Source organism: Panthera pardus, unplaced genomic scaffold (genome assembly GCF_024362965.1).
Source record: "Panthera pardus isolate Hobbes unplaced genomic scaffold, ASM2436296v1 HiC_scaffold_12, whole genome shotgun sequence".
Taxonomy (NCBI): Eukaryota; Metazoa; Chordata; class Mammalia; order Carnivora; family Felidae; genus Panthera; species Panthera pardus.
In genome coordinates this window covers 66,704,505-66,723,586 of record NW_026526677.1, presented here as the reverse complement: position 1 = coordinate 66,723,586, position 19,082 = coordinate 66,704,505, and the positions used below count along the sequence as shown (strand labels likewise).

Below are 19,082 nucleotides of genomic sequence, written 5' to 3'. Positions count from 1 at the left end.
AGAGAAAGACAGATACCATATGTTTTCACTCTTATGTAGATCCTGAGAAACTTAACAGAAACCCATGGGGGAGGGGAAGGAAAAAAAAAAGAGGTTAGAGAGGGAGGGAGCCAAAACATAAGAGACTCTTAAAAACTGAGAACAAACTGAGGGTTGATGGGGGATGGGAGGGAGGGGAGGGTGGGTGATGGGTATTGAGGAGGGCACCTTTTGGGATGAGCACTGGGTGTTGTATGGAAACCAATTTGACAATAAATTTCATATTAAAAATAAATAAATAATAAATAAATAAATATATAAATAAAGTAAAATAAAATAAAAATTTGTCTTAAAAAAAAAAAAGAAAGAAGAGAGAGTTCTGGTGTTTACTACCTGTGTGAACATAAGCTGTGTGTCCAAAGCTCAACTAGCTTAGACAAGTTAACTTGTGTAAGTATCAGTATAATAGAATTTGTAATTCTTCACAAGGTTTTCATCCTCTAACAGAAAAAAATGTAAACACTTTAAAATCTATAGTTTAATGTAACAGGTTATTAGTGTAAGAAGTTTCAGTTAGGGGTGCTTGGCTGTCTCAGTAGGAAGAGCATATGACTCTTGGTCTTGGGTTCGTGAGTTCGAACCTCACTTTGGGTATAGACATTACCAAAAAAATAAATGAAAACTTTATAAAGAAAAAAAAGTGTAAGTTAGAAAAAGTAAATCATTTGGAGTTTGTTTAGGATATTCTATTTGCACTCCATTTACAGATTTATTTCTTTGTCATTTCCCCTCATTATTAAACTAAATATCAAAAAGGCATCATAATTACTGTGATATAAAAATTCTATTTTAAAAACAGTATTTAAATCCTGCAAGTTGACAAAATTCCACATAATTTGGTTTAAAAGACTTGTCCAGGTAAAATAAATAAAATGTAGTCACTCAAGAATTATATGTTTTGTGTTCAAGGGTGACTAACAAAATTCCCCCCGATGGTAATGGGGAGTTTGTTTCATAAAGATCTTTTAAAGCTGTATTTTCTCTGAAGAGAGTCACTTAGCATACTAAACATGTAAGGACAATCCTTACTTCCAAAAGAATCATCTTCTCTCCCATTTTACTATTAAAATACCAAGTTTTCTCCTTGAAGCTTTCATTTTTTCATTTCTGATAAAATCATGAGCAAAAGAAATCTTTTGCTTTCCTCTTGGCTTTGTATGACGTGCAAATATGATGCAACATACAGCTTTTATGTCTGAGAAACCTGAGGGGGAGATGAGAGACTCTTGCACACTAGAAAATGAACCTGTCTAAGGAGGGCCATGTCTGCCTAACTGTTGCTATGAGACAAGGTTAAGAGCCAGTGTTCACAGAATGTCTGTTTTTTTCCTATAAAATAATAAATCTATACAATTTTAAATGTAAGCAACAATTCAAAAATTTGTAAACACTGGGTCACATTAAGCCATTATCTTTCTGATTTGCAACCTCTGGAATATATCATACTCTAGACTCTGGGATTTTGAGTGAGAAAAATCTGTGTCTTAATCCTGCCTTTGTTAACTTACTAAAATCAGTAAAAACTTGGAAAGCAGTCTCATTTCAATAATGTAAAAAGTTTTCTTTCCCTCTCTCTCTGCCCCTTCCCTACCGGATCGATCGATCTCTCTCTCTCTCTCTCTCTCCTAAATAAATAAACATTTAAACATAAATAATTAGGGTGCTTGGGTGGCTCAGTCAGTTGAGCTTCCAACTTTGGCTCAGGTCATGATCTCGTGGTTGATGAGTTCGAGACCCGCATTGGGTTCTATGCTGACAGCTCAGAGCCTGGAGCCTGCTTTGGATTCTGTGTCTCCCTCTCTCTCTGCCCCTCCCTTGCTCATGCTCTGTTTCTCTCTGTCTGAAAAATAAATAATCATTAAAAAATATTTTTAAAAATAAATAAATAAATAAATAAATAAATAAATAAATAAATAATAAAATGAATACTTATACACTTGCCATCTAGATTGCACTTTTAACATTTTACTTCACTTATTCTATAAAATATCTATCCATCTATCTATCCAATCATCTGTCCATCTTCCATTTTGGATCAGTTTCAAAGTAGTTGCATGTTGACATCTCTGTGCATCTCTCATTAGATTGTCTTGAGGAATAAATGGAATGATGCACATAAAGCATCAAAGATAATATCTAGCACATAGATAACCCTTTCTCTCCATCTATGTTTACTATGTATAACTTGAATGTCATTGGTTGTACTAAGAATGTGTGTTTTAAACTTGAGTGAAGAGGAATATTTCTACAACTTTTTCCTCAAGATCCTGTTGGCCCCTACCTTCAAAATGTATCCAGAATCTGGACTTCTGGTTGCAGTCAAAATACAGTATCCCCTTTCTCTCTAATCATCCCTCTTATTAAAATACACGCACACACATGCACATATACACACACACATATGCACACACAGCTTAAGACATAATAAAACAAACAAACGTGGGAAGACTCTACAAATTGGAAATCAGTAAGACCAGCTCAGAGAGGAGTGATACTGTGGTGAGTTTCTTAAATTTTCTTTTTACTTCCTATATGTCCTGGATGGAGCCCTGGAGACGCCTTCACCCTGGCACCCCTACCAATAAGGACAGACAAAAAAAGCCTCAAGAAAGCCTGCAACCCATATCCAAAAGATTGGGAAAAGGATAGATTAATAGAACAGGGAGACTTTTGATAATACTTCCCTAACTCTAGCCAAACACCAAAGGCAAAACCCTCACTGCAGTGCCAGTGGACTGTGCAGATAGCTAGACATCTGGCCCCATTAGGGGAAGCCAGGAGAGGCAGTTCTAAGATGACCCTGGACTTCCTCCACTGGGGTGATGTCAGTGGGCCAAATAAAAGCTGAACTTCCACCCCTATCCAGCAGCAAACAGGCAGAACAAGGTGACATGCTAGTTGACCTCCACTCCCCACTTGGGGGCTGAACTTGCACCTTCATCCAACTGCAACAAGCCTGGAACGAGATGGCGCTCGTTAGTATTCCATGTCCCTACTCCTGGTATTGGTGGGGACCACCAGGGAGCTGAACTACTGCTGGTCAGTGGCATTGAGGTAGAAGGGGGAAGAGGGAAGCAGTGCTAGTTGGCAAACCACTTTCCCCAGTAGGGTAATGAGCTGAACTTCTAGCCACACTCAGAGGCAAGGAGGCAGAACAAAATGGCTCAAGGCAGTGCTAGTCAGCACCCTATTTCCACTCCCCCATTGGTGTCAGTGGGCCCATAGGGAACTGAGTTTCAACCCCCACTAAGTGGAAATGAGGTAGAATGAGTGGAATACCAGTTGGTACCCCCACTTTCCTCCTTGGTGTCACCAGGGACAAGTAAGAAGCTGAATATCCATTTCACTGGCATCTGCAAGTTATTCCTAAATTGATCTACAAGCTGAAAAAAACTAAGGTTAAGTAGAATATAGTATTTTATACTGTAATACCCAAGTGTCCAGTATATAATAAAATAAAATCACTTCTTATTCCAAGAACCAGGAAAATCTCCAACTGATGCCAACACTGAGATAACATAGGAGTTAGAATTATTTGACAAGGATTTTAAAATACCCATCATGCTTCACTAGGCAATTCCACACAGACTTGAAATAAATGGAGAAAAAAATGAAAGTCTCCACAAAAGAAAAGAAGATAGATAGATAGATAGATAGATAGATAGATAGATAGATTTTTCAGCTTTAAGATCCATTTGTTATATGTATAACAAATGGATCTTAAAGCTGAAAAATATAAAAACCAAAATAAAAAAAACTCATTGAATGGGGTCAAGAGCAGAATAAATATGACAGAAGAAAGAACAGCTGAATCTGAAGATAGGAGGATAGAAATTACTCAGTCTGGCCACAGAGAGAAAATTGACTGGAAATATACCCACTGCCTACCACTTCCTCTAATACTACTCTCAGCCAAGTCACTCTTTTGCCTGCATATAGCAATTAGCCACATAACTCATCTCACTTTTTCAAATGTTGCCCCTTGAATATATTTTATGCCAAAGTAACCATTTAAAAATATAAATCAGATCAAGTAATCTTCTCAGTGTTTCCCTATTTCTGTCAGAGTAAAACTCAAAGTTTTAGAATGGTATACAAGGCCCTACAGGATTTATCCCCTGTTGTCTCTCTGCCTGTGGTAGGTGAAATTCTAAGATGGCCCCGTGATTTCTACCCCATGATGTTACTCCCACAGTTAAGTTACCTTATATGGGAAAAAGAATTTGCAAGTGTAGTTAAGGTTACTAATCACTTGATCCTAAAGTAAGGAGATTATCTGGGTGGGCCTAACAATATCACACATACCATTGAAAAGCAGAAAGTTAAATCTAGCTAGTTGTGGAAGAACAAGTCAAAGAAACTCCAAATGAGAAAAGGATTCAGTGTGCCATTGCCAGCTAACAAGGAATGTGAGTAGCCTCTGGGGCCTGAGAGAGACTCCCATCTGGTGTCCAGCAAGGAAACAGGGAGCTCAGTCTCTTTGATGGCTCTTTTTATATGTCATCTTGACTGGGCCACAGGGCACCCAGGTATTTAGTCAAATGGGGCAGGGATGTTTGTTTTGTGTATAAACTTTCTGAGTACCTGGAACAGTTCCTGGTATAGTAGTGCTTACAGAGTATTTGTAGAGTAAAATAAATTAACTCTATGTCGAGCTATTTTTGACTTAATGCATTGCATTATAATATATTACTTAGAGTCCATGCTGTATGTGCATTTTACACCCTTCCTCAAAATTAGGCCAAACATAGATATATAATGCATTGCTTTGTGCATGGGAATGTGATAACAAATAACAGATTCTGTGTAGTCATTAGTATAAAAAAAATACTCTTTTTTTATACTAGGAGGGCTCTTTGCCATTTTTACATCATTAAGGGAAACTTTAATGACTGAAACTGGGATTTTGGGGAGAGGATGGTAGGTGATACAAAAGTGCCTTGGTCAAACCCAAGACTTAGAGAATACATTTTTTTTTAACTACTAATAAGAATATAGAACTAGATGTCTTCTAGCTCCCTTAAAATTCTATATTCCATAGTTATCTACCCTCTACACAAACTCAACTAACTAATGACTCAAGATTTTTGTCTCTCATCTTTTTGCTGATGACCCTCAAATCTGCATTTGCAGTCTTCTCTATGGATCCAAATTCCTAACCTTTGTCTCTAATCATTTCTGAACACCGCATGGATGACCCACCATCACCTGGAATTGAGCATGTCAAATCATACCCATCCTCATGATCCTGGATTCCAGTTCTCCCTCCTTTTTGCCAATCACTTAGCTATCATTCCATCTCTCCTCTACTGTGTAAGTTAATCTCTGGACCCACTGTTTCTCCTTTCAGATTTACTCTCTCACATTGCCCTTTCATTTCATTATCACTACTGTCACCCTTGTTCATGCTCTCACTTTCTCACATTTGGATTACTTAGTCAACATCCTAAATAATTTTTCTACCTCCCATCGTATCAACACTCTCCTCTCCAGCAATCCTACATAAGACTGTTTGTTAATGCTCCTAAAATGGATTTAAATATTCTTGGTGCCTCAGAATCTTCCAATGAGTCTCCACTGCCTACAGAGTAAATTTTAATTGATAGTCGAACAAACATGTAAGATATTTCATGATAGGACCTATTCAGACTAGTCTCTTGTCCCCCAGATTCTCTCCCCTTGGGATGCATTCATCCTACTGAGTGCTACTATGATGCTCAATAGAAGAACAAATGAGTGGGGGGAGTGAAATGGGTGAAGGTGGTCAAAAGATACAACCTTCTACTTTTAAAATAAATAAGTCCTGGGGATGTCATATACAACATGGTGCTTAATGCTGTATTGTATGTTTGAAAGTTGCTGAGAGTAGATCTTAAAAGTTCTTATCTCAAGAATAAAAAATTGTAACTATGTGTGGTGATAGATGTTACTCAGACTCCTTCTCGTGATCATTTCATGATATACAAATATCGAATCATTACATTGTACACCTGAAACTAATATAATATTATATGTCAATTATGTCTCAATTTTAAAAAATACAAGAACAGATGTTTTAAGCAAAGGAAAAGTAGAAGTAAAGCTAGTTTAAGAAAATGTTTTGGAATTAAAGGATGACCTTGCATGATATTGCATTTTTGTAGTGAGGAACTCAGACATCTGCCATGAAATCAGCATTTTTCTTGGAGTACTAATGTATCTTACGTTGACAAGATAGGTAGTGAGTTGCTGGTATCAAATATCTCAATGAAAGTAAAATCAACCTAAATCTTGAGTGGGTCACCCCGTGAGCTCTGTTTTCCACTTGTTTCTTCAGGGAGCCCCGCAAGGTTGTCCTGCACAAAGGCTCCACTGGCCTGGGCTTCAACATCGTGGGCGGGGAAGATGGAGAAGGTATTTTTGTATCATTCATTCTGGCTGGTGGACCAGCAGATCTGAGTGGGGAGCTCCAGAGAGGAGACCAGATCCTATCCGTGAGTATTTCTTCTTAATCTTCATCCCTCCATATCTGACACCATTTGAGAAAAATTCACTTTCAATTATGACTGCAGAAGCATCTTAATTTAAAAGGAAAAATGGCTGACAGCATTATGGCTTTCAGTACATGTTACAGTTTAAATGGTGTTAAAGTGTTTGATGCTTATTACTTACTTCCGTCAGATATAGGTAAAAGTGCTCATGTTTTCATTTAGGTTTCCTGAGACATACTTGTGTCCAATAGAACATTGAGAAACATGCCTTTTTAATGTTTATTTAGTTTTGAGAGAGAGAAAGAGAGAGTGCAAGCAGGAAAGGGAAGAGAAAGCGGGAGACACAGAATCCAAAGCAGGCTCCAGGCTCTGAGCTGTCCCCACAGAGCACGGGGCTCGAACGCACGAATCGCAAGACCATGACCTGAGTCAAAGTCAGTTGCTTAACTGACTGAGCCACCCAGACACCCTGAGAAGCATAACTGTTTAAGGTATATTATTTATTTTTAATGCAGACCTTTTTTCCAGATCCATGACTGTACTCTAAAAACAGCATTTTTATAAGCATATTGTTTGTTGCATATAACTATATATGAAAATATATAAAATATGCAGTTGGGTGCCATTGATAACTGGTAGCACACACCATTTACCTAAATACAAGAATTACCAGCAACAAGTTATTAAGCACTTATTGTTAACTAGGCACTTTATAAAAGTGATTTTTGATTCTCACAATCTCCCTGAAATTTATTACCCCATGTTTGATGAAAATAAGGTTCAGGGACACTTGGATAGCTCATTTGCTTAAGCATATGACTCTTGATTTTGGCTCAGGTCATGATCTCACCTGAGATCACCAGGGTGAGTTCAAGCCCTGCGACAGGCTCTGTGTTGACAGTGTGGAGCCTGCTTAGGATTCTCTCTCTTCCTCTCTCTCTCTGCCCCTCCCCTGCTTACATGCTCTCTCTCAAAATAAATACACAAACTTTAAAAAAAATATTTGAAGAAAATAAGGTTCAGAGAGGTGAAGTCAATGTTTACCTAACTAGAGACAGTAACAGCTGGAATTTAAATATTCAGGTTTGTTTGTTTGTTTTCTTAAGATTTTATTTTTAACTAATCTCTACACCCACCATGGAGCTTGAACTGACAACCCCGAGATCAAGAGTTGCATGCTCCACTGACTGAGCCAGCCAGGCATCCTTAAATATTCAGTTTTAATGCCCATCGTATGTGCTTTCTTTTTCCTCCTTCCTTCCCTTCCCCCTTCCACCTTTCCATCTGTCTTTCCTCTTCCTTTCTTCTCCTTTCTTTTATTGAAATATTTATTAACTGCCTCTTTTCACTAGATAAAGCTATCTTTCTGGTATAAACTCTGTGACAGGTAGTTATGTCCATTATGAGTGTTCATGACCATACTGAAATTTTGGTAACCATGCAAATGATACTGGGAAATAATCTAAGGAGCTAGTTCTTATGGCTGAGTTTATGGTTCATAACTCAATGAAGCACTTAGTTTGTGGTTTTACTGTGTGCTTAAAAAAACTTATCTTTGTTTTATAGCTGTGATTTATAGCTAGGATTTTCCAAGTGACCTTATTTTTGTTAGCCATCATGCCTTCTCCACTTTCCCCTCCAGACACATATGATTTACCTGTATAATATAGTCAATTGGTCTGAGTAAAGTGTCCAATGGTCTGAATGGATGGCCTTGGTTTATATGTTCCGGTAGTTCTCCCACACATTAAGGCCTTTGCTTATTCATTAGCTAGCAGATGTCTGGATGGATAGGGTATGTGAGAAATAGGGTAAGGTCCCATGGCAGGGTCTCATTCTGCCATCCAAGAGCCAAACATCACCCCTTCAACTACTCCCCTCTGCATATTTCTTCTACACTTAAATGATATAGATCTATATAAATACAGACAATATATATATATATATATTGTCTGTATTTATATAGATCTATATCTATATCTATATTTATATCTGTCTTCCTCAACTTATACCGGGGTTATATCCTGATAATCCCCTTGTAAGCTGAAAATACTGTAATCAGAAATGCATTTCTTAAACATGCTCACAACACTTAAATTAGCCTACTTTTGGGAAAAATCACCGAAAAGAAAGCCTATTTTATGATATTTTGTAAGTGTTGTCTATCTCATGTAAATTACTGAATACTGTTCTGGAAGGGAAAAACAGAGTGGTTATATGGGTGCATAATTGTTGTAAGTGTATCACTTGTTCACCCTCGTGATGGCGTGGCTGAATGGGAGCTCACTGGCCAGCATCACAAGAATGTGTACCCCATATTGCTAGTTTGGGAAAAGATCGAAATCCAAAATTTGAGGTACAGTTGCTAGTGAACACGTGTCACTTTTGCACCATCGTAAAGTTGAAATTTGTTAGGTCAAACTACAACTAACTCCAGGACTATCTGTATAAGATGTAACTTACCTTTGTTGACTTGTCTTTCTTTACTAAGTGGCAAAAGCTCCATGAAAGTAAATTATCTTATATCTTAAATTATCTCATTTAGCATGTGAATGGTACCTTAAAGTCTCCCTAACAATGCTGATTGAATGGAATAGTGTTGAGTAAGTATGGTGATGCTTTACAATGTCACTGTAGCCTAGCAGGTGGACTCTAAAATTCTGTGTAAAACATACTTAGATATTTTCCTCACCCTGGATCAAAATCTGTAGCCGGAAACCACGCTGTTACTTCCCCACAGCCAGCATTCACATTGGCACAGCACTTCCCCCCCAACACAAAGCACTTTCACATGCATTAATTCTAGGGGTCTTCAAAGCAATTCTACATGTCACTATAAGTTATTATTACTCTCACTTTCTACATCAGGAAAAAGCGATTTAGAAAGGCTGAATGATTTGTCCAAGCTCCACAGCTACTGACTATGATGTTGGACTCAAAATCAAGTCTCCTGACCCCAAATCAGTGTTCTTTCTCCTCATAGCACAATCTCTCTTCAAAACCTGTCAGTGATCTCATTCAACACCTTCTTGTCTCATTCAGCACTGCTCTGTGTGCGCACGCACTCGGGAGCACACAGAACTATAAAATTTTTTTTAAATGTTTATTCACTTTTTGAGAGACAGAGTGTGAACAGGGCAGGAGCACAGAGAGAGGGAAACACAGAATCCAAAGCAGGCTCCAGGCTCAGAGGTGTCAACACAGAGCCTAATGCAGGGCTTGAACTCATGAGCCATGAGATCATGACCTGAGCTGAAGTCAGATGCTTAACCCACTGAGCCACCCAGGCACCCTGGGAGCACACAGAACTATAAAGAGCTAAGACTTCCATGTTACTTTTGAGTCAATCACTATTATAACAAGTGTACCCTTATAACCACCCAATGCCTTGTTATGTTCATTTTTTAAGTAAGCTCTATGCCCAGCATGGGGCTTGAATTCACAACTCTGAGATCAAGTGTCACAGGCTCTACCAACTGTGCCAGCCAGTCACCTCCTTATTATGTTCATTTTACAGGTAAAGAAACGGAGTCAAAGAGATGACATTAGGCTCCGTTTAAATGAAAAATGCATGAAACCGTAGGTTTTATTTGTTTTAACTTTTAGGCATGTGGTAGAAAAAGGGATGAGCTAATAATCTTATGGCTCAACAAAGAAAATTCATAACTATTTCTGTTTTCAAAAGGAGATGTATCCATTTAAATATTACTGCCAGAACCACGAAAGAAAAGAAGACAACAATCAGAATTACAGTCTTCTTAGAAATTACATTTTTCAGAACATTACAATAGTCTCTGACATTCAGATATCATATCCTTTCTTATGTATAACATTTGCAAAGACAGTTCAATGATAAAAATATTAGCTGTTTTTTGCAATTGAAAGGAAGAGGGAACATTTCCCTTTTTTACCTTGCAAAAAGACATTTAAACTCTGGCTAGAAATCACCTAGTTTCAAGACCCAGTATTGGAATTTCATTGGTTAACACTGAAAGAAAAGAATAAGCAAATTTGAGACGCTCAAATGTTACAATATGGAAAGGAAACAGCAGAATGGAATTATTGACAATGGAATATGGAGGATATGATATTTTGCCTCTACAGCTGGCACAAGATATAAAAGGACAAGCTCTAACTTCCTGGAAAACACAAGAACAAAAACTCTGTATAGCAATCAAGAGTTAAATACAAACTCAATGCTTATTACTAGATTATGTAAGGTTATTTTGTAAATAACTTATGCTAATAGTAATGTAGTTAAGTTCAGAGAAGAAAACTTGAATCCCCAGGGAGGAGAGCTGTGGGAGTAGGTCTCTGTCCTCAATTGGTGTTCATTGAGAAGACTTGAATACGAGATAATTACCTTTCTAATCAGGGGCAGAATGTCCATTCTTGTTTTCCAGAACTATTCTCCCTCACAGACTATACAATCTTTAGAGATAACTCATTTCATTGATGACGTACTATGTGACAGATTTTTGTAGCAGGATTTGAGATCTCAGGAGATGAATGAGATAAACATCCTGATCTTAAAATGTTCACAGCCTAAAAGTAAATATATCAATATATCTATTATATGTGAATACATAGATCTGGTTATGGATATAGATGTAGATATAGGATAGGTATAGTGGCACACTGAGGAAGAAAGGAGACAAAACACTTTGAATCAAGCACATCGTAAGTACTCAGTCCTCCTATTACTACTAACAATTTTGCCTTAAGAATGTATTCAGTGTTTTTAAAAAAGGTCAGATAACTATGTCTAAAGAAGACCTTTTTTTATAGAGTTTGAGTCGTTCCTTCTTTGGGACAAGAGGTTGGACCTGAAGAGCATTTCCCAAAGTGTGTTTCACAGGACAGTAAAAGAGCAGAATCGCATTAAGGTGCTAATGAGACAAAGGGTTCCCTGGTATCAGGTTTCTTCAGTAAAGAACTTTTCAAAAACATCTGTTTACCAGTGTGTATTGGAAATCCCTTTAGAGGCATAGAAAGTATCCATCTTTTCCCAAACGTATTTGACCATCAAACCTCTACGTGAGGAGCACTTCACAGGATAACAGTAGCAGGAAATGCCAGAGTAGATATTTTTCTAATTCTCATAATTGACTCTTCCTAAACAAGGTAGCCTTACTTGACTGTAAAGAAAACCAAGTAGCCTTTTACTATGTTAAGATTATGGGCGCCATCTAGTGTTCATGCATTGTCTAAATATGGCAGCCTGAATTTGGAGTGTTCCAAAGCTCCATTGTAGAATTTTATTATCCCCCACTTCCCCCCTCCTCACCAAAACTACAGAACTAAAGTAGCTAAGAAACTGAAAGAGAAATCATCTTTAGGCTACATTCTATACACATACTGTGAGTGATATTTTCTAATTTCTCCTTTATGTATTCTACTTCCTGGGCATTTTTTATAAGGAGTCTTATCTGATAATTGAACCATATTCTTGAGGTATTGGTGGAGGAGAATTTAGGACATTCAACATGCAATCACATTAGCTAGTGCAGTAGCTTCCTCAGGCATTCTTCCTGCAGAGGAAAAGATAAAAATGGTTCTGTTATTATTTGTTTCAATGCTTTGTTATGAAAAATGTGGAGCAAAGCATGTAGAATACCCCTATAACGAGATTCTTTTCTGTATCACCATGCAATTTTAGTTTTTTTCATTCCTCAGAACCCTCAGAAAGAGCACCTCAGCTGACCTTGCTAAGTCTAAAGCTCACCCTTGATGGACTTCAAGTATTTAACTGTGTTCCAAAATACATGGCTGGGAATACGTGTTGCCAAAAGCGAAACACTGCAGTTGTTGAGGTGAAGGTACAACAGATAATCATGCATCTTTACATTGAAGTTGAAATTGTATTGTGGATTTGGAAAGAGTACAAATAAGTCACAGATCACCTGGATGTTTCATTAATTCTCAGGTTACCTTGCTACCTTCATGTTTAGAGCACATATGCCAGATCCTTACTGTCACATTATTCAAATAGAATGTGAGCAATATATACGCTATTCATCATCCTGGGACACTGATAAAGTCACCTTTCTCTTGTTACCTCACATGACAACTCTCCACTGCTTTCAGTATTATGGCTGAAATCCAGCCCTCCTCCTGCTCCCACCTCAAAAAGTCCCAAATTATTTCTTTAATTCCCTGAAGTGATCCTCTTAAGAGCTTACAAACCCATACCTTTCAGTGACCATATAGTATGGGCCATCTGCTTAAGGGACTATGTCTCTATATTCCTAAAACCAGCACCCCTCAAGATACCAGAGAGTCTCTGAGGCCCATGCAGGTGTGGGGACAAGAGCAATCTCCCCAGCTCTGTGCTATGTCACCTTGTTTCAAAAGCACACCAGCTCAGACTAGCAGTTTTACTAAGCCTCTCTCACCTAACCGCACCTGAAGCTTCTCTCCTCTCATCCTCAACACTGAGTCACCCAAACTCCAGCAAAACCTTCACCCTCCCCTAGGACTTTTTCTGACTGAGCTCCACGCATTCCACCTTTCCCCAACAAAAGACAGACAAGAGTCAGAGACTAAAATTAGCTTCAACACAGCAGTATCTGTTTCCAAACAGGAATGACTCAACGTGTGCATTTGGATTAAGGGGGATTTCACACCTTTCCCCAAGAAAATGGGTAGATATTTATCCTCTGTATACAGCTTTGTAACTGACAGGCCATCTTCTAATTTTGTTCAAAAAAAACCACAATATTTGCTGAAGGGAATTATGAATATTTTTGGCAAATTAAACAATAGTAGTGGGGTTTTTTGTGTGTGTGTTTTGGGTTTTTTGTTTGTTTGTTTGTTTGTTTGTTTGTTTGTTTGGGTTTTTTGTGCATCTCTGCCCTCCTGTGCTTTCTCATTAAAGTATCAGGAATGCCAGGGTCCTCTCTCAGCAGGGCACCCTACTAAACACCTTTGAAGAAAAATCTAACCAAGCAGAATTGAGGATGTTTTTGAAAAGATTAAGACTTTTTGCCCCAATCCTGACCAGTTAAATGCAGGTTTCTGGCCCAGAAAGCATGTGAAGCCTCCCACAAAACTTGTGTGCCTGTTCCATGCATCTCCTGAACCCCACTTTCTCTAGACTCACTGACTCTTCAGTCTCTGGCTTTTGCCTCTCAGGAGCCCACTCAGACTTTTCTCCACCTTACTGGACTTGTCTTCATGGCCACCTCAGAGCCCAACAGCACCCCTCCTCAGGGATCACCTCAAATAAAAACAGTGGAGCCAGTGAAAAGGCTCTAAAGGAGACAATTTTCCTCAGCCTTGGCTTCAGAGTATCACCATCCAGGGTGATGCCTGGCCCACCCACCAAAAAGTAGGGATTCAGTAAGGCCTAGCTATGCCCCATAAGTCCTTTATTATAATAGATATCCCAGGGCAAAAACATCCCCTATCACATATAACATTGAACCTTTGGGAAGAGCAAGCCTTTTAAAAGTATATCTTATCATGCCATTTCTCCCCTCCTCTTAAAAATTTTCAGTGACTTTCTGTTGTTCTTAAGGTAAAGTCCAAATTTCTTAACATGGCCTACAGGGCTTTATAAGATCTAGCTCCTGCCTGCCTCACCTGCCACAGATACACCACTTCCCCTACTCTCACTGTGTCCCAGTCACCCCAGCTTCTTTTCTCCTCCAATCAGGGGCAATACTCAAAATATTTAGCAACTTGACACATATAATTCAGCACCAGCCCATCCAGTGAATGGCCATAGTGCCAAACTACAGGATGGTAGGGAAGTGGAGTCTTCTGGCAGCCTGGGTTGTGGGTCACTTGGGGAGGGCTTACGGCAGGAATTACTTATTGGCAATTCACATGGAAGTCTTTCATTACTATAACAAAAGGAATAGCCATGTTCCTTTGGTGCAAACTCCGACCAGGTGCAAACTCCGTGCAAACTCCGTGGTGCAAACTCCGACCAGGTGCCTGTACATGTACTAAATTTTCTCTGCAAAAGAACTCAGAGTGAGCAAGGACCTTCTATTACCTAAAAGGGGACCAGAGAATGCATGGATTGTCCTAGACTTCATTTAGAAAGCATTTCCATTGTCTGACATTGAATCTGGCTAATGAATGATACCTATCAAATGAATAAACCCAATAAACTTTATGGGCATAGTACCAAAGGAAAATTATAATTGCTATTTTCTGATACATTTCTTGAGTACTACGTATTGTTATTAATACTCTCTATAGCACAACTTGTAGAGCTACAGCAAGAATAGTATCAGGAGAGAGGCATCTGGATGTCTCAGCTTGTTAAGCATCTGACTTCAGCTTAGGTCATGATCTCGCAGTCTGTGAGTTCAAGCCCCACATCGGGCTCTGCTCTGACAGCTCAGAGCCTGGAGTCTGCTTCAGATTCTGTGTCTCCCTCTCTCTCTTCCCCCTCCCCACCTCACACTCTGTCTCTCTCTCAAAAATAAATAAACATTAAAAAAAAAGATATTCTGAATCTTCAGGACACAAAGGGCCCTTTGGGACACAGGTCTGGATAAATACAAATGAGAGGAACACTAGGATTCCCAGCTGCCTTCAGAGAAGTAGGCAAGGATGAGTCTTTCATTCATTCATTAAACATTTGCTCAGTAGCTAGGTTCTGTTAAGCACTGGGGCATAGAGATGAATCATAGTCTGTGCCCTCTGAAGAAGTGTCAGAGGATCTAGATGTTGCTTCTAAGTCACCTCAATCTTAGAATCTATGTGTACAGTGGCTTCCTGTGGTGGCTCATACATCTTGTAAATGTTCTATTATTTCAGACATTTATGTTTTTCTCACTATACGGACTTAAAGTATGGACAGCCTCAGACACAAGCAAATTGACAAATTCAATTTTCTTTCTGAAGGCTGGCATTATAGAAAGCATAGCTTTGAAATCAGAAGTAATAGAGGTTCAAATACCACTGTCATTGCTGCTTATCTGTGTGATCTTGGGCAAATAATTTCATGTTCTGTTCAAGGTTGTTGTTAGGATTCGGTGAAATCATAGTACATTACCCAGAACAATACTTGTACTAAGCAGATACTCAATAAATATTATTCACTTTATCCCCAATTCTCCACTGTCCTTCCTTTGTCTTTATTGGGAAACATCTTCTCCAGAAAGCAGAAAGCCTTCTCACGTTCCCAGGCTGGGCTAATGACAGCCTCTTTTTGCCCATGTGCTGCCCCAGAATTTTCCATCAGTACTTCCCGTGTTATGTTGGAAATCACCATCTATGTGTGTGCCTCCCCACATAAGCCCGTATGTTCACTAAGGACACAACTACATTTTTTCATGATTCAGCATATCTTAAAGCTTTTAGCTTTCTGGCCAATGGAATATATTTTCCAAATCAGACAGATGCTTTCCTAGTTGACTAATAAGAATTCCAATAGATTAGGAACATATTAGGTAAATTATTCTATTACATGCTAAATGCTAAATACGTGATATTAGCTTTAAAATGTGTTTATAATATATACTCCTTTTCCAAAAAGATGTTTAGATGATTAAGAGTTACTATATAAGCCTCAAGAGTGAACACTTGATCCTAAGCCTTTTCCATGTAAGCATTGACAATGCTCACCATGGCTGACCCCTGATAAAGGGGAAAACTTGAAGAGATCTCTAGTTTAAGGAAGGAGTGATCATCAACTGAAAGTGGACTGATTTTTTTAGCTCCAATATGCTTTTGCCTTTGACTAACCTACTTTACTAGCTAATCTCTAATAACTCTTCCATTTGCATCAATATTTCTAGGTACAAAGTCCCTTGCTGTGGACATTATTTCATTTGACCCACATGGCATTCCTTCAGGATGGGTTGGAAAGTAATCATTTTGCCACTTTATATGGGAAGAAACTGAAGAGTTCAGTGATTTTCTTACCCAAAATTACCAAGACACCAGGAGAAAGCTTTCTATCGCAACCAGCTTCCTCACCTGTAATGCTAACTACTCTAGGAATGTGCCTGATGGGAGCATGGGTGGTGAATCATGTGTGAAGAGTTCTGGACTCCAGGCAGCAGACATGTTGGTTACTTAAATGAAAAAGTAATTTGTTGGAGAAATAACAAATTGGTCTCTGGATCTTCAGCAAGGCTGGGGAACCAGGGTCAGAGGCCAGGGGAGGAAATCCTGCTGAAAGACAGTCTGTTAAAAAATGCTGTTTTTAAGGTCATCACCACTGGCCACTTACCACCAGGCCACACTGCAAGAGTTGCTGTATTTAGTCTTATCCCCATTTCTGGCAGAACTCCTGAAGCCCTTGCAATTTTCTAAGTGATGAAAACATCGAATAAAGTAATGTATGTAAGCCATTGGCACAGTGCCTAATGAGAACTAATTATTCACTCATACATTCATTCATTCATGCAACAGTTTATTCAGGAGCCATTATGTGCCAGGAACTATTATAAGTATTAGAAATATAAGAGTTAAAAAAAGAAAAAGAAAAAGAGACAAATTGCTGCCTCATGATTCTTACATTTTAGCAGGAAAAGCAAAGAATTTATTTTTTTAAGTAATGGATAAGTAAATTATATAATCTATTAGACGGTGTAGAAAACCAATGGAGTAGTGGAAGGGGAAATTTGGAGTCCAGAGAGAGGAGTTGAAAGTTTAAATAAGGTCATCAGTGTGGGCCTCACTGAGAAGGTGACATGGTAGCAAAGATTTGAAGGCAGGGAAAGTGGGCCACGCAGGTGTCTGGGGTAGTTCCAGACAGAGGGAACAGCCAGCCTCAACTCTGTGTGGGGTGCCTGGCCGGTGTATTGAGAAAGCCCCTCTGGCAGGACTGGGGTGGGAGAAAGGGAGAAGAGTAGTAGGTGAGGACAGAGGAATAATGGGCAGGTCATGGAGAGCACAGCCTCACAGGCCCCTGTAACAGCTTGGCTTTCACTCTGGGAACCAGGAAGAGCCATGGGGGATTATAAGCAGAGCAGTGACAAGATATGAATTCACTTACATTTTAAGAGGATCACTCTGACCACTGTGTTGACAGCGAGACCCAGGGACAAGGATAGAAGCAGGAGGCAAGCTTGGAGTCTACGTGAATAATCAGCATGAGAGAGAGTGGAAGAATGGATAACCATGGTAGAAGTGGAGGAAGTAAGGAGTGATTCTGGATTTGTTTATGAGGGAGAGTTAACAGATTTCCTGAAAGATTGGTGTGGGGTAAAAGAGAAAGGAAGTTGTCAAGGGTGACTGCAAAGTCTTCTGCCTGAACATAAGACAAGCAGAGTTTCTTCTGGTTGAGATGGAGATACTTCTCCAGGTAGAACAGGTAACAGGTAGAGACAAACTCAGCCTAGCATACAAAGGTCCTCCTCAGGGAGAAGAGGAGGAACAAGGAAAGTAGGAGGAATCAGGTAGAATCCAGGAGCTAAGAAGAGAAAGTCTTTCCAGAGAGTGGGACCAACTGCTTCAAATGCTATCGGTCAGTCACATAAGACTGGAAATTAACTGCTAAATTTAACATGGAACTTACTGATTCAAATGAAAAAACAATGTCCATAGTGTAATTGAGTGAGAATACATATGGAGCAGATTTCTGATAGAATGGAAGGAAAGGACTAATGACAGTGATTGCAGATATCTTCCTTTAAGTTTTGCTGAAAAGGGGAATAGAATGGGATGAGAGGGTAGAGTTTGTTTTTATAACAGGTCTTGTATGTTGATGGAAACAGTGTTTATGTGTTGATAGAGAGAGGGGAAAATTGGTGATTTATTTAACAGTTCACCTAAATATGATGTGATGGAAAGCACATCATATGTATGACTATAATTCTTATTTTTTAATTCTTTAAGAATTAAATGCCTCCAATTATTAAATACTTCCTATTGCTCTATTGTGTTTATTGCTATATTCCCAGAGCCTGAACAGGTCCTGACACTTCACAGGTGTCAAATATGAAGCACAACTCAAGTACTATGCTGGGTGCTAGAGGGAAGAGAGAGGTGAACCAGACATTGATCCCTCCTTCATGGGATGCTAACCTAGTAGAGAGATAGAGCATGAGTATGGTTATAATGCATGGCAGATGTGATAGAAAAGAACAACCTCATTGTTTTAGTCTTCTCATCCTACTATTTTGTTGTTTAAAATAAATAAGTTCCTTGGTATTATCACCTCTTTCTTTCTCTCTTTTTTCTTCTTCTTCCTCCTCCTCCTCCTTTTCCTCCTCCTCCTCCTCCTCCTCTTCTTCCTCCTTCTCCTCCTCCTCTTCCTTCTCCTCCTCCTCCTTCTCCTTCTTCTCCTTCTTCTCCTCCTCCTCCTTCTTCTTCTTCACCACCACCACCAGCAGCACTCACTTCCCCACATAGAATGCCCATCCTCAATGACTGACACATGAAAGGAGAGTCAATGAGCACCCCCATCAGCAGCACTGTCCCCTTTCATGAGCTACTTCCCTTTCTACTACCCCAAATTCCCAAGGGTGGTTTTGGCCCTTGCTCTGGTTCCTAATTTCTGGCCAGGTTCTAAGCAACTGCAGGACTTGAAGCAACAGCAATCATGGGTCAGGAGGTATGAACTTTGAGCTAGTGTGTAGGTTGGGGAACCCACATGACTCATGC

At 39.1% G+C, this 19,082-nt stretch overlaps 1 protein-coding gene across 28 annotated transcripts in view; it reads left to right on the top strand.

Annotated features, from left to right (window-relative positions):
• The window catches only part of DLG2 (discs large MAGUK scaffold protein 2), a 2,072,859-nt gene that overhangs the window by 1,719,865 nt on the left and 333,912 nt on the right, over positions 1 to 19,082 (top strand). For all 28 annotated transcript variants that reach the window (XM_019450186.2, XM_019450181.2, XM_019450179.2 and 25 more), the window contains one exon: positions 6,356 to 6,512. In XM_019450186.2, the coding sequence (XP_019305731.2) occupies positions 6,356 to 6,512 (157 nt within the window). The remainder of the gene's footprint in view (positions 1 to 6,355; positions 6,513 to 19,082) is intronic.